The sequence below is a fragment of the Necator americanus genome, chromosome V, assembly GCF_031761385.1.
Source record: "Necator americanus strain Aroian chromosome V, whole genome shotgun sequence".
Lineage (NCBI taxonomy): Eukaryota > Metazoa > Nematoda > Chromadorea > Rhabditida > Ancylostomatidae > Necator > Necator americanus.
In genome coordinates, this window is record NC_087375.1 from 8,852,449 (window position 1) to 8,867,369 (window position 14,921).

A 14,921-nucleotide genomic window follows, 5' to 3' on the forward strand; every position below is an offset into this window, starting at 1 on the left:
CGCTGGACGCATTCGGAGGTCCACCTACAGAATCTCTGCGAACCGTCGCCACGTTATCCTGTATAGACTGTCGATCGACAACTGTGAACAATGATTGTACATTCATGAGATTGGAGAAAAAGCGGAAGAAATCTCGAGGAGTAGGCACCCCTGACGACATTTCGCGGAAAAAACTAATCCCTTGCTTAATAACTTTGTACATCAATTTTCGTCTGAGGAAAATTGATGTGCTCAAAAAAAGTAACGATGTTAAAAATATCCAGTTACTGGGCTCTTGAAATTTGTAAATTTTTTCTCAGCGCCCGCTAAACAACGTTATTTCATTTGTGATGTCTTAAGTTTTTCTGTTGTGTTCCACACAAAAGTGTAACGATATCCTTACACAAGGTTACAATAAATAAGAACAACAATTTCCCTGCGAGCGGACAGATTTTAAAGATGTAGACCAATTCTAAAGTTTTTCAAAAAACACACAGTTAACCCGAGTTGTTTTCTTCCCGCTGAAATTTCTCCTGCTTGCGATCAGTTACGGTGTATATACAAAAATGTACTGGGCAGAAGAAAACATATATAGAAAATAGATAATGAATAATAATAATAATGATAACTATAATAATAATAGTGAATAAAAGTAAAAGAACAAAAAATTTATTTGTTTCAACGCCTGACGCTTCATTTTAACCCAGAAATCAGTGGTGTTGAGAAACTAGCAAAATTTTAAAAAATGCCCAATCCGTAGAGCAAAAATTCTTAATCAGACATCGTCAAATACCTTCCCAATGTTTTTCTACGCTGGATTATTTTTGGATTAAAAACGGCCCACGCCTTCCTCAACTCCAATCCTTAAAGGCTTTTGTTTGAGGTGGAAGACAATTGATCCAGTACATGAGTATTGAAGCGGCATTTCCTTTCACCTTAGATTTTCAGTAGCTTCGCAACCTCACATAGAGGTAGAATTATTTTAAAATATAATTGTGGTTCGAAAGAACTACTGTTTCCAACTGAAATGTTGCTCAAAATTTGAGGTAGGAACTGAAAGCCAAAGGAAGGTAATCATTGATCGAGGTGCCCATGGTGTATAGTGAAATTTACCTTTCTCATTAAAAACTCATGACTTAATAAATCTATGTATATCAAAAATATCAATTATATGTCACATCAGTTACATTAAAAAAACTAGTTCTCTCTGAGGTTTTTTCAAAAATGGGGAACATCTTCGAAGCAGGCTGCGAGAACGATGAAGGTGCAGAAGCAACTCGGTTTCCTTATTTGATTTATGGATCCGTCCCGTTCCCTGGATGATAGCCGGACAACTCGATCTTCTAATGGTCCCCCGACAACGAGTTATTTCGACTGCATCAATTCTTTCTGGTCGTGATCTGCTCGTCGTGGTTTCGTTGACCCCTGATCGATTTATGGCACTCAGAAGTTACTCTGTTCATTTCTCCGATTAAATTCTACTGAGCTTATGTGAATTCCTGCCCTACTCCTATCCTAAGGCTTCATTCTATTAATTTAATTTAACTTCTTCCGCCATGCTGCACTAACCCGTATTGAATGCATTTCTGGATTGCATTCCTAACTGCCTTTGGATATCATGGATATATTTTGCGTTGGAATAGCTTTAATGAGAGTTTTAATAAGAGATAGAGGCATTATATCCATATAAACCATACATAAATGTTAGAATAAGCATGTCACAAATTTTGATGTCCTCCTCATCGCGCAAGAACTCGATGAAACGAACCATGGATTATGAAAATTCCCACTATTTCGGCGACGGGGTGAAAAGTTAGATTTCGAGTGATTTCTGCGTATACAGATGAAATTAGTGGAACTATTTGGGAATTGGTGGATAGTTAAAAGAAAAAAGATTAAAAAAGTTAATATTATAAAAACTTTAGAGAATTATCACCCACGGAATCATGGATGAACTAAATTAAATTGATCGAAATCAAGCGAATAAATCAAAATAAATCAAATTTTTCTTGTAGATCACGTATGATCACCGCTGATTCTGGGATCAAGATCCATTTTTGAAAAAATTGCTCCCACCTCTTTTTCGCGTCCCAGACATTCGTCAACAATGCAATTTTTTACTTTTGAGGTTTGAAAGGACAGGTTCGCGCTTGATAGAATTTACTGTACATATATTGTTAGTTTATTAGGGATGACATTTTGATAATTTGAGATAATAAATTAGAGATAATAAAGGAATTAGAGATAATAATTTTTTTTCATGCTCACGTGTGTATTATCATATGATAACGGCCTGTCTAATAAGATTAATAGGGAAAAGTGTCCTGACATAGACCGAGGAAAATAAAATTGCGAACTCTGATGATGTGGTTCAACGACAATTATGGGACCTCAGAGCTCCAAGCGACTGTGTGGCACCTTGCGGGATCAGACCTGCTGCGGTCATACCGCCGATCCGATGGTCAAACTTCTTTCCAAAGTTCTTCAAAGAAAAAAAAACAGATGCTTTTCGTCTCCATCCCCAAGAAGAGCAGCCATTAAGCAGCTCTTGGACGCGTTCACGAAAAATCCAAGAATTACTGACATCAGCACGAGCAAATCGAGGAATAAGGGACGTATAGGTGATACCATGCTTATTTTCGGAAATACAATACGATATAGCGACGGTGGACCACGATCACAGAGCTGCGACTATTCCGAGAAATGCATGGATGAGTGAGTCACCGGTGAGTCACGGATGTTAAATTACAAGTTTGTAATTTTTCTCGTTTTCGGGAACGTGACGACGAAAGGGAAACATCTGCAGGCGGTGGTGCCTTGCCTCGAATTGAGTTTCATACGTATAAAACTATGTCTGCTGCAGTAGAGGACCAGTTCTCGCGTCTACAAATCCATTTCTGCAAGATGGTATCGGCGGTTCTTCTACCGTTAGAATATGAGACTTAGATTGTTAGCTGAAATTTTAAATTTGGTTCAGTTAGGAAGTTTTCTGGGACATTTGACACGGCCTTCAAGTTCACTAACTTCCGGTACCAGTTCTCGTGTTTCCCTCTCATAGAGAAGTGAACGTAAATTAGCATTGATAAACAAATTCTTCGGGCACGAGACGGTTCTTCTGCCACTTTTTTTTTCTTCTTAGCACATGCCTCAAGTGCTTCTACGTCTCCATCCGATTCTTTCATTTATCCTACTTCAACGTGGATTACTGTAACTAATCATATCCATTGGGAAACCGCATAATGAGTGACATTGGCGGGGAGAATAAAAATTAAATAAAGAGAAAAAACAGCACACTCAGACTAGAAACGTGGATATCGACAGGAGGGAACATCTGAGGGAAAAAATGAAGAGAGATGATTTCGGATGAGTCCTACAGAAGTTAGTGGGAATTTTTGAGAACTGTTTGAAAAATTAAATGCTGGAAATGATGGATAAGGATCAGGATAAACAGTTAAAAAATAACATGAAAAATGATGAGATAGAAAGTATTTCTGTTCGAACAGAGTGAGAAGAAATTGAAAAATAAAAGTGAGAAAAATAAATGTGGAAGGAAAAGATTCCTGGATCTGATCTGGATTTGTTAGGATTACGGTTGCAAAATTTGCAAAATTTTGCAGATCGATGATTGAACACAGACAAGAGCAAACATACAAATAAAAAGGTCGCTTACACCAAAGTACACATTTTGATGCGGTGTATGATTGAGATATCCCGTATTATAAACACCATATTGTTGTGGAACTTCCTAAACAGTAAACATTGAAAATAAACATAGAAAATAAATAAAATGCATGAATAAAATTATTTCCGTAAATATACGCGAATTAAACGTAATTTCAGCGAATTCACGTACCTTTTCCGGAAAAAAATGCGCATAGAATTGATTGATTTCACGATTTGACGGTCCACATACGGTCGAAATCGACCGACGACGTGGCGGTGCGTTCCAATCCGAAGTCGACGCCACGACTGCGACTATCGACCTGGAAGCTAATCGATATCGAGCAGATCAACGGTGATCCGAACGGGTTCGGATTCGATTTATGAAGATGACGATGACGAGAAAATGGGTAACTAAAGGATTACTACGAATAAGTGATGCGTGGTCATTGATTTATTGATCGGATCAGTTTGACAAGTGTAGAACAGCAGAAGAATGAAGATATGAGGTGTTTCTCTTCTTTAAATCTAATAAAGTTCTACTAAACAAATATTTGAAGGAATTTCGATTAAAATAGACTAAGAAATTTTTTCATATAAACATTGGCATAAGAAAAAAAAAGCTAAATTAAATTGAACCAAGGAAGAAATCGATTAAAAAGTAGGGGGAAATACAGTTGAGAAAGAAGAGATGAAACGGATGCAAAGACCTGGAGACCGTATGAGGAATAAATAAGTACGTAATAGTGTAAGAAACACAGTATAATAAGCAAATAACAAACAACAACAATAACAACAACAACAACATAGTAAATAACAAGAAATACACACTATAAAGGTAGGTAAAAATTAGTATCAACAACGATGAAGCTATAGAATCACAGGAAAAAGAAAGGAATTACGCGTACACGGAAATTCGGGAATGAGTGAAAAATTATTTTTTAAAACTCTCAGAAAAATAAACTAAAAGAATTAAATCCCAGACGGTAATCAGTCGGCTTAGGACCCACTAGGATCCACGTTCACATAGGACATTAATTAGGAACAGCTCGAAGTTTTTGAACAAGGTTCTTATGTCCCAACACTTGCGACTTGCGGGCAAGCCAAACCTATACCGCGTCAGCGTTTTTGTTCACCTCAGACATGATTTGGTTGGTCGCCGGACGATTTCGAACCATTGACCGTGGAAATGCTAGTCGAACCTCTTACCAATTGCACTACACAAGTCTTCCCAGAAATAATTACTCATAGCAACTGTTTTATACTTTTTAGACATATTTTTGCAATATTATTGTTTTTTCACTAACCGCTTAGTAAAATCTACGGTACATTTTCGACTCGGTGCTGATTCCAAGCCGGCACTGGATACATACCGCCCGTGTTCCGAACTAACCTCTTATTTTTTTCAGGTTATTTCTTTTGAAATACTCAAATTTATAGAAAATTTTTGAGACGGCTTGTTTTTTGATTCTCTTTTCTAGACCAAACCTTGGGTTTTTCTTGATCAACAAGCACCCACATTCTCTCACGGGAAAGGAAAAATACCAAGAAAAAACGAAAAATTCACCACAATTTAATGCCAATCAGTATTTGTAACTCCAAGAGCAGGAAAAAACAGCTGCAAAGTAGTTGTGAGTGCGTAATTGAACCACCAAAACCACCTTAATAACGGAAAGGTCAGAGATCACTATTTCTTTTGCAACGCCAATATTTCGCGGTTTTTTATTTGAAAAGTTTTCGAAAATTATTGTCCATCCTAGGAACCCATCCATCCTCGCCTTACTAAAAAAACCTCATTTCCCCTTCCGACTAGACCTATTTTGACATAATATTCCTTTTATTTCAATGGTAATGTCAACAGTAAGTATTTATTCGAATTTTTGTTTGCGTACTGAAAAAAAATCGTCTGCGCTCCAGAAACGGCAAGCGTGTCTGCAGCGCAACGACTGCAACTGTGTTTGTTTGATCCGTTCAATTTTTATCACTACCAACATAGAGGAGTTTTTTTTTGATTTTTTTCCACTCACACATGTACAACGAGAACATTTGAAGTCATTAACGTGTATGGTGCCTTCTAAATTTTTTCTTCTTTGAATTCAACTACTAAGAGGGCGATTTAATTTTTTTTTCGATCAATTTTTTTGACGTTTCAAGTAGGGGGTCGTTTTCGAGGATTTGTTAGAGGATTTAATTGAAGTTCATGGATTATGTTTTTGATTTTAGAGGGAAAAAAACCGTCAGAAATGAGCACAGATCCATAACAAATTATTAATTTCTTTTTGTATCGTTGCACAAAATGGTTAAGGACCGCATATGATGCCTTGGCCCTTGGATAATATTCAACTCTCTGATTTCACTTCCGAGTGGTCAGAGGAAATGAAAGAATAGATGGGGGGAGGTAAATGGTCAACGAATCACCCACGTCTGAGGTAATGAGTCCAGAAAACGTGTTGAAAACCTACAGACTATTGATAAATAGTCGGTAGCAACAGGGCAAGAAGCCTGGGATCACTTTAAAATGTTCTACGAAAACAATGACCTAGCCTCGTCCAAGCCTCAACCGCCACCAAAAAGGTTATCCACGTAGTTATTAGGGTGTTCGGAAAGTATCTGCCGAATATTGCGCAGTAGCGCGGATTTTTTGAGATGTTCGATATTTGATGTTGCCGTACATATTTCGGCAGATACTTTCCGAACACCCAAATAGTTAACCACATAGAAGCAACTATCAAAATTTACCTATCTATTCAATTGAAAACACCCGTAAATGTGCAATAAAACGAGAAAAAACGGAAAACAGAAACAGCAAATTACTGTTTTTCGAGGGAAAGAACTGTTGCACAGTTCCTTCGATGTTATCTGCTTTTCCCGGTCATGTCTCTCCTTCATTAACGTTCAAAATGTTTTCTATGTTGGAACTGACATCTAGCTTTTCTTTAATGAGAACAATGAGAAATTTATTTATTTTTTGTTCTCAAAAAAACAAACAAAAGTTTTGTTACAAAGGAAAGATTTTATATATATGCAAGAGGTATATTTCATAGTCGAGAAAGGAGAGCGTAATACGAAAAAAAGACGATATTAGTTTTTTGAGTTAGAGAAGAGTAATAATAAAACTTCAAGAAAAAAAGGAAAAACAACAAAGGAAGGAAAAAATTAGAGAGAAAAGCGTGGTAAGACTACAAAAGAAAAAAAAGACAAGAAGAATGAGAAAAATGGCGCGACTCTGAATTTACATTCGACCTATGAGAAGACAGAGGTCCTCTTTGAATAAGGGGAAAAACTTGGCAAAACTAGAGCTATTCATGAAGAATAAAATGAATGAAATATGAATTGTATGAATAGAGAACGTGTACTGTGCGAGTAAAATGAGGAAGGAAATGCAAAAAAAAACGGAAATACAGTAATCGTAGACGTGGATGAATTGTTGCATACATTTGCACTTGCAACTCTGTCTCCTACCCACAGCAGCGTAATATATGAATAGACTTTGGATAAATGTTGATTTTTCTGCATATCCGAACGAAAGAAAGAAAAAAAAACCTAATGCAGTGTCTGTTTATACATAGAAACGTTAATGGGCCCATATGTGAAATTTACGAAATCTAATTTGGAAAAGTCACGGATAAATTACGGGGGAAAAAATTAGTCGGGACTAATTTCATCGACGGTGCATCGTGGACGAGTTGTCCGATATCGAAGAGGACTGTAGGACAGATGTGCCCGGCTGGCAGAGAATATCGAGTTAGTTACGCGAGAATCTCGTACGTGCACCGAATTTTCTCGTACGTACGAGTTTTTTTAGAGAAAAAAAACTCGTCAATACTGCATTTTCGTGCATCCGTGCAGAGGTAGGAGAAACTACATCGATGGGCGGAGCGTTCAGTTGCACGGGTGAAATTGGTCGACGGAAGTAGATGAAAGATGTGTGTATGTGTGTTTTCTAATTGACCGCAATAATAAAACGACCGGCCGACCGATCGACACACACGCACACACAAATAAGCGGCACGGACAACGGCGTCAATTGGCACATTCTTTCACGTCGATGACGTCGTCACGTCAAGGTCGACGCCATGTAACAGCCGAGACTATTGTTACGAAGTCTTTAGGGACGGAAAAAATTGGGAGAAAAAAATTGGGCGAGAAATATAAAAATAGAATTAAAATGAAATATAGGATAGGCTATTAGAAGAGACCGAAGAGATGATTTCACGAAACAAGAAAAGTGAAAAACAAGGAAAGCTCAATATGGAAAAGTGGAGGATTTAAAAAAAGTCCTAGGAGATGATTTCCCCAGAGAAAAGCAAAAATCATATTGATTTAAGCTATCATGGAAGAGAAATCTTGAGATAGATGAAAAAAATGTTACACGGATTATTTTCAGAGAGAGAGATAGACAGATAGATAGATAGAGAGAGAGAGAGGGAGAGAAAAAAAAGGAATCTTGCCACTACCACCCAGCTCTGCAAAACCTTTTATCCGAAAGCAATTTTTCTGAATAGTTTTTTTCTTTGTGGTGCCCATTCTTTTTTTTCTGTTCTTCTTCGCAAAACGTGAAATGGAGACAATATTTCTTCAGACCCTAGAGGTGTAGCGGTGTAATGTTACAATAAAAAGTAAATGAATTGGGGTTCTTCGAGCAAGGGAAGAAGAATTCCGTTATGTTCACTTCGAATCGAAGCGGAACGCGACGGGAATTATCGATCGTATCGAACATCGAATGCACAACGACGGATGTTCCCGAAACGAACATAAATAAACACAGGTAGTGCGCACAGAAGACCGGGGACGGGACGGGACGTTGCCGCGGTGAGTAGTTTAATCTCCGCGTGCTTTCACTTTTGCACTTTTCTGTGTGTGTATGTATGGATGTGTGTGTGTGTGTGTTGCCAAGTGTAAAACAGAACGGAAAAGTGGGCGGAGCGACACGAAAGGGCGGGGCGTGGCAACACTCACCGCCCCGACGAGGAGCACGGGACGGACGGACGGACCGGAGGATTTTTGCTCGGCTGCCAGAGCGGCGGCTGAAAAATCCATCCGGACATTCGGTCGTGATTTGGCTATTTTATGCACAGGGATGTCGATGTGGATGTTAGCAGCCGCCTGATTCACCCAAGAAATTCCCTAAGATCCGAAGACTATGTCATGTTCCAGCATTTCTAGCAGAAACAAAAAAAGAAGTTTTTTAAAAGTGTCAGAAAAAAGAAAAAGAAAATAAAAAGTGAAAACTCCATGGTTTTATTTGAAACTAACTCATTTTGTGACAAAACACTTTCAAAAAAACCTCATTTTGCTTCCTAACGATGCTTGAACACACTGCGAAAATATATAATAATAAAGTAAATAAAGATATAACACAGGAAATAAAAGGAAACAAATATCGTGTAAATGTACAAACAACCTACATGTAAATATTGTGTAATTTTTTATTTTCAAAAAGTGAAAATAAAAGTAGCAGTCATTTACGGATACATACTTATCTCTCTTAAAATTATATCTACATTTTTAAATAACACTTCTGCTGAACTGAAAGAATGGGGGGTTTCTGTATCTTTGCTAATGTTATTATGTTATTTATGTTTGTTATTTATGCTAGTTTATTTTATGTTTATTTGTATTTTTGTAAACACACTTATAGTTTAAAACTAAACATATAATACATACTTTGGGTGTGGAATGATTACGGTAAAACAACCGTTGCAGGAAGCCATTGTTGACCGCTTTATTTGCAAGGGTTATTGATTGTATTGATTGGTTGTAAGCAGGGCAATCGATATGGAACTATGGCGGCAGTTTAAATAATGGCGTGGTTTTGTTGTTCAACACAGGACCTAATTTTTTCAGGTGATAATTTAAAATTCTGATTGCTTTCACGGAATGTGTGAACAAAAATTCAAAAGAGGAGAAGAGTCAGAGTTAAAAAATAAAAAATAATAAAAAATAAGAAGAGAGAAAAATTTCAAAAAAAGAAGGAAAGGAAGGGGAAAAAACCGTAAGTGAAATACGATAAGCGGTAAAAGATAAGAAAAAATAAAAGATAAAAGATAATAAAAATAGTAAGATGGATAACTTTCGAAAAATGACCATGGTAACTACGTGATAAGCTGAGAAGTTTTCAGGAACCACAGATTGGATAAGGTCCCAAACTCCATACGCGATCGTTGCTGAGCGGGATGAAGCTGTTCGAAGTCTATAGACGTCATAAATCGGAAAGAAATCTGCACTAACGAACAAAATTCTGGAAGAAATGGCTTTCTTGACGAAATTTCCGGTTTTGTGTTGCACTTTCCTTTCAAGCCCATTCCACATCTTTTCACGCTCAGCGCTCACAATCAACTTGTTTTAGAAGAGAGCAAGATTTTTGAAAATTTCAAATTCCTACGGTAAATCGTATAAACATGTAGTCTTGAAATCTTATCACTTCAACATTAGTGTTATTTTTTTCAAGTATATTTTTTCTAACGTACGACCTCGTTTCTGGGATTGGACTTTGGAACAAAACCATAAGATAGGCTTTTCCGGCAATGAACGGCTTTTCAAGGAAAACAAAAGAGGAGCTTAGTTTGGAAAAAATAGACTTCGACAAATTTGTACACATTCTTAAAGAATGAAATAAAAATAAAAAAAGAATAAAGAAAAAATTTTTCAAGACGTGAAAATGGAAGAAGCAGTTATCTACGGGTATTTATCTCTTGTAATTACACCGCTATCTTCAAATATCACTTCTGTGGATCTGAAAAAATAAGGACACCTCGAGTTTCTGTAGTTTTGCACGAGTTATTTGCGTATTTTTAGTTTTATTTCTCAAAAACCGAAAATATAAGAGGCGGTCATTCACGGATGCTTATCTCTTCAAATTACATCTACACCTTCGGATATCATTTTCGCTGTGCTGAGACTGAGGGGTTTTGGGAACTGTTGGACGAGTTATCCGGGTGTTTTCCAGATGAACATCATGCTTTCTTTTTTAATTTTTAGCTAATTGTAAACCTTTTGATCGTATGGATCGGGAATCGTTTCAAAATCAATACCTTACAGAACATTAGGCTACTTCCGCAAGAAAACAAGATAAGTCAATAGTAAATAAAGTAAACAGAAAATTTGCGATGGTTTGTAAACACCTGAGCGAATTGAAATTTGTGTGAATTGCAATAATTCAACAAAATTTTGTGGAAAAATGTTATTTTCTGTTTTTATTATCATTATCTATATTATCTATATTATTATTATTATTATTATCATTATTATTATTATTATTATTATTATTAATTCATTATTATTACTTTATCTTTATTTGTTATATCCACATATATATTTATAAATTCAATAAATATTGCGTTGAAGGGCCTATCATTATGGCTTACCGTATCTTATTAATTCTAACTTCAAGCCAAACCAATTTCTGTGTTCTGCGTCTCCAATCAATTAGTGATCTCTCGCTTTGATTAGCATAAATGTCCTAGGTTAGAATAATTAGTATTTCAGTATCCTGGGTCAGAATCTTTAAGCAAAAAGAGTTCGATTTTTGAGTGACAGAAAGAAGAAGCTTCCCAAAACAATCCAAAGAAAAAACTTAAGAGATACAAATAGCCAAAATTAGAAAAGTGAAAATAAAAAAAAAACGAAATAATCCTAGATAAAATATTGAAAGTAACTAAAAAACACCTTGATCACCTTGACCTTGACTCCCATTGATCTTCGAACTGGTCGAGCGGGCGCCAGTAATTCTTCCATTAATAAATAATAATAATAATAATAATAATAATAATAGTAATAATAATAATAATAATAATAATAATAATAATAATAATAATAATAATAATAGTAAGAAATTTAATTGATCACTTAAAAATTACTCGAAAAAAATAAACAGAAAAAAATAGTCTGTCAAAATAATGACACCACAGAGAGGATGAGCCGAAGAAATGATATGGAATTCTATTTAAGATTCACATTATCTAACGGATAAGCCTTCACCAGAAAAGCTACCGTATCCACGAGTAGAGATATACGGGAACAGAACGTGATAAACATCACGGAGCAATCAAACGAAAAACTTGATGATAAGTGAATCAAACGCAGGACCTGATAAGATGAGAAACAAACGTTTATCTATCGTTCGACCGCACGAAAAAGGTCGATTTTACATCGGAAATTGTTTTCGATTTCTAGGAGAGCTGAACGGAGAGAAGAGCGAGAACGATTGACGGAGAACTTCCGGGAAAAACGATGTAACCATAAAATTCGCGAAACTTTACAACTATTGAAACTGTACTAAACTGACTGTGTGCGGATGATGGAAGTCCTTTAGCGGAATCGAGAGAAATTTCTCTTCTTTTTTTTGTTCTTGCTCTTAACGTTCTGTTAATGACCTTGTATCAGCTACGAATCACAGATCCTATAAATTTGTTCCATAAGCGATTGAGAATGTTTATTGAAATTTTATTGATGAAAAATGAAATGATAGCGAAACGAGAGAATTCGATTCGGAAGTGAAAGTTTCTTTTGAGCAACGAGGACAATAAACAATATCGGTAATAAAAGAGAAAAGTTGGTTTCTCTTAAAAGTGCATATTTCCAGTTCAACGAACTTCTAATTACATTTCATCCGTTAAACGTCCATAAATACTCGAAAAAAAGGAAAAATCATACTTTTTGGGGTGTTACGAAATGAAACAGAGACGAAAAATAAATGATGATCAAAATCAAAGATTTGGATGAGTGGAGCAAAGCGCTGAAGATTATCCGGTTCCGTCCACATTTTCACGTATTTTTTTCAATTTGAAACCAGGAAAACTTTTTGGCAAAGTGGTTATTCATTTCTGAAATAGTTACCTAAATCTTGAAAAGTTAAGAAATTGTTTTTACTGTGAGAAACTGAGATTTATTCATTTATTCATTATTTATAATAGATTACCAATTTATTTATTCTTTGATTTTTTTTTTGAAAATCAAGAAAATTTTTCGGCCGAATGGTTATTCATTTTTGAAATACTTACGTCTACCCTAAACATTTAAAAGACTGTTTTTATTGTAAAAAAATGAGATTCATTAATTTACTAAATATTTATAACTGATTGCTAATTTATTTATTATTTGATTTTTATTTACTTAGGAATTTGATTCAATCCATATTTTATGGATTATTTTAAATCCATCCATTTGTTTATAGTATCCACTGGTCTATCTATTCGTGAAAATTAATTACGCGAAGTGTAGTGTACATAAAAATTACGTGGATTCTAATTAGAAAAGAGTGACATTTGGGACTCAATCCAAGAAATTCCAAGAAAAATTACTTATTCGGGATACTTTTTCAAGTTAGACCGTGATTAGCAGCGATTCAACGAAGAACGGATCTTTTCGGAGATTTTTCCTGAGACCGCAGATTCACATTTGCATCATTCATTCCTTCATTCCATTCATTCCTAACTATTTTTGGGAATTTCTAATTTATTCAATTCACCAAGTGCATCCAGAATTGTAGAGAGAAAAAGTTTAGAATTGTAAAAAAATGTAAATGTAATGTAAAAAAATGTAAACGCTATGTAAAAAAATCAGTATAATTATACGTGGGCTACGATAAATCCCATCATAATTTCTTTCTGCCTCATGATAACATTAGATTCCGTTCACTTGAAGTTGTGAGCCTCAATGAGTCGGGGAATAAACTCCTGGTCATTTCTTATGTTAACTAGTTTTTTACTTTTTTTTAATATTTCCCATATTTTCTACACTGAATGTTCTATTTTACTGAAAGAATATTTTCCATATTGGCCATATTTTCCATACTAAATGTTCTATTTTATTAAAAGAATATATTTGTTCTAATTAGACGCGGCCGTAGCGCAGTCGGTAGGAGCTTTGGCTGCTGCTGGGTGGTCGATGGTTCGAAATCGCCTTGGAGCCAACCCTTTTATCTCTATTCTATTTTTTAATTTTTTTTTGTTTTTATTTTAAATGTGCTCTTCCGTAGTTTCTTATTACATCTTCAATCTTCTCTTCTATTCGTTAGTGGTACACCTACCGACCCTCCCCTTTATAATTTGGCTTTACTTAGAAGAAAAATCCGAAAAATCTGAGGAGGAAGATAAAACCACAAAAAAAGAGAAAGGATAAAAATGAAACAAAACCAATGGCACCGACATTAGCTATATAATTGAAAAGTGAAACAGGAGATTTTAAATAAAAGTAAAGGTTAGCAACTAAACAATTTGAGGAATACATTAAAAATCGTCCAGAGAAATCATCGGCTCTCAAGCATTCTTCGACGTTTGGGGAAATAATTCAGTATTTATTTTAGTCATTAATTTTAAAGTATTTTCTGGAGTTTATTGAAAGAAAAGAAAGAAAGAAACGGATGAGCTTTTTATTCCAAGTTTTAAAAATAGTGAAGCTTGATAGGAATAAAAGATCATCTTTGGATTCGTTCCGTTTCAATAAATATGTACGAGAATTATAATTAGCGCCGTTCCGTAGCACATGGTCCCCAATGGAATGGAATATTCTCAAATCCGCCCATAATTTCTCAGGGGCGGAGCGGTCTCGTTTTTTGTTCCTGAATGCTGGAACATTTTCGAATTTTCCGCTCACTTCACAAACAAAAAAAAAATTAGTCCTCAAAAGAGACTTCAGGATAAAACCCAAGATCACATTAATTGCTGTTGAGAAATATTACTAGCCGATAATGTTTGCCTAAAACAAAATTTGGATTAAAAAAATCCGGATAAATTTGTCTTTACATAATCTATTTTATTTTTATTTTTTTAACATAAATTTAAAAATTTTTTTCAAGTCAAAACTGAACGACTGATACTCAAGTTACATTCCTATGAGAACCTCAAAGGTAATTGAGAAAACGTGAGAAAAATGAATTTACGAAAAATCACACCATAAATTTGTTTCTGATATTGTTCCAAAGATATTTTTTCTCTTTTAGGCGATCTTCTAATCAGTTTTGGCTGCTGTCCTAGAAAAAATTCCCGAATTCATTGCACTGTCAGTCCAATGAACACATGTTATCTTATAAGGTAATGTAGATTTGTAGCACACGGTTTCACGGATTCAAAAAAACAAAAACAGCATGGATAGAGAAAATATAAAAATATGTGAATAACGGCTATACAAATACAAAGTCATAAGTCTGTTTATTTATTTATTTATTTATTTATTCGGAAACACCCATAGGTGTGCCATAAAACAGAAACAAGAAACAACGGAGCGCTAAAAACTAAAATTAAAAACTAAAACTAAACTTCTAGTAAAAATACTAAAAATAC

The 14,921-nt window shown here is 35.2% G+C and overlaps 1 protein-coding gene across 3 annotated transcripts in view; it reads right to left on the reverse strand.

The window, feature by feature from the left end:
- Window positions 1–5,695, reverse strand: part of RB195_013318 (uncharacterized protein) — a gene marked incomplete at both ends in the record, with an annotated part of 105,680 nt that extends 99,985 nt beyond the window's left edge. For all 3 annotated transcript variants that reach the window (XM_064203077.1, XM_064203076.1, XM_064203078.1), the window contains 3 exons: window positions 3,650–3,724; window positions 3,833–3,962; window positions 5,667–5,695. In XM_064203077.1, coding sequence (XP_064058954.1) covers window positions 3,650–3,724; window positions 3,833–3,962; window positions 5,667–5,695 — 234 coding nt within the window. The remainder of the gene's footprint in view (window positions 1–3,649; window positions 3,725–3,832; window positions 3,963–5,666) is intronic.
- Between the last annotated feature and the right edge of the window lie 9,226 nt (window positions 5,696–14,921).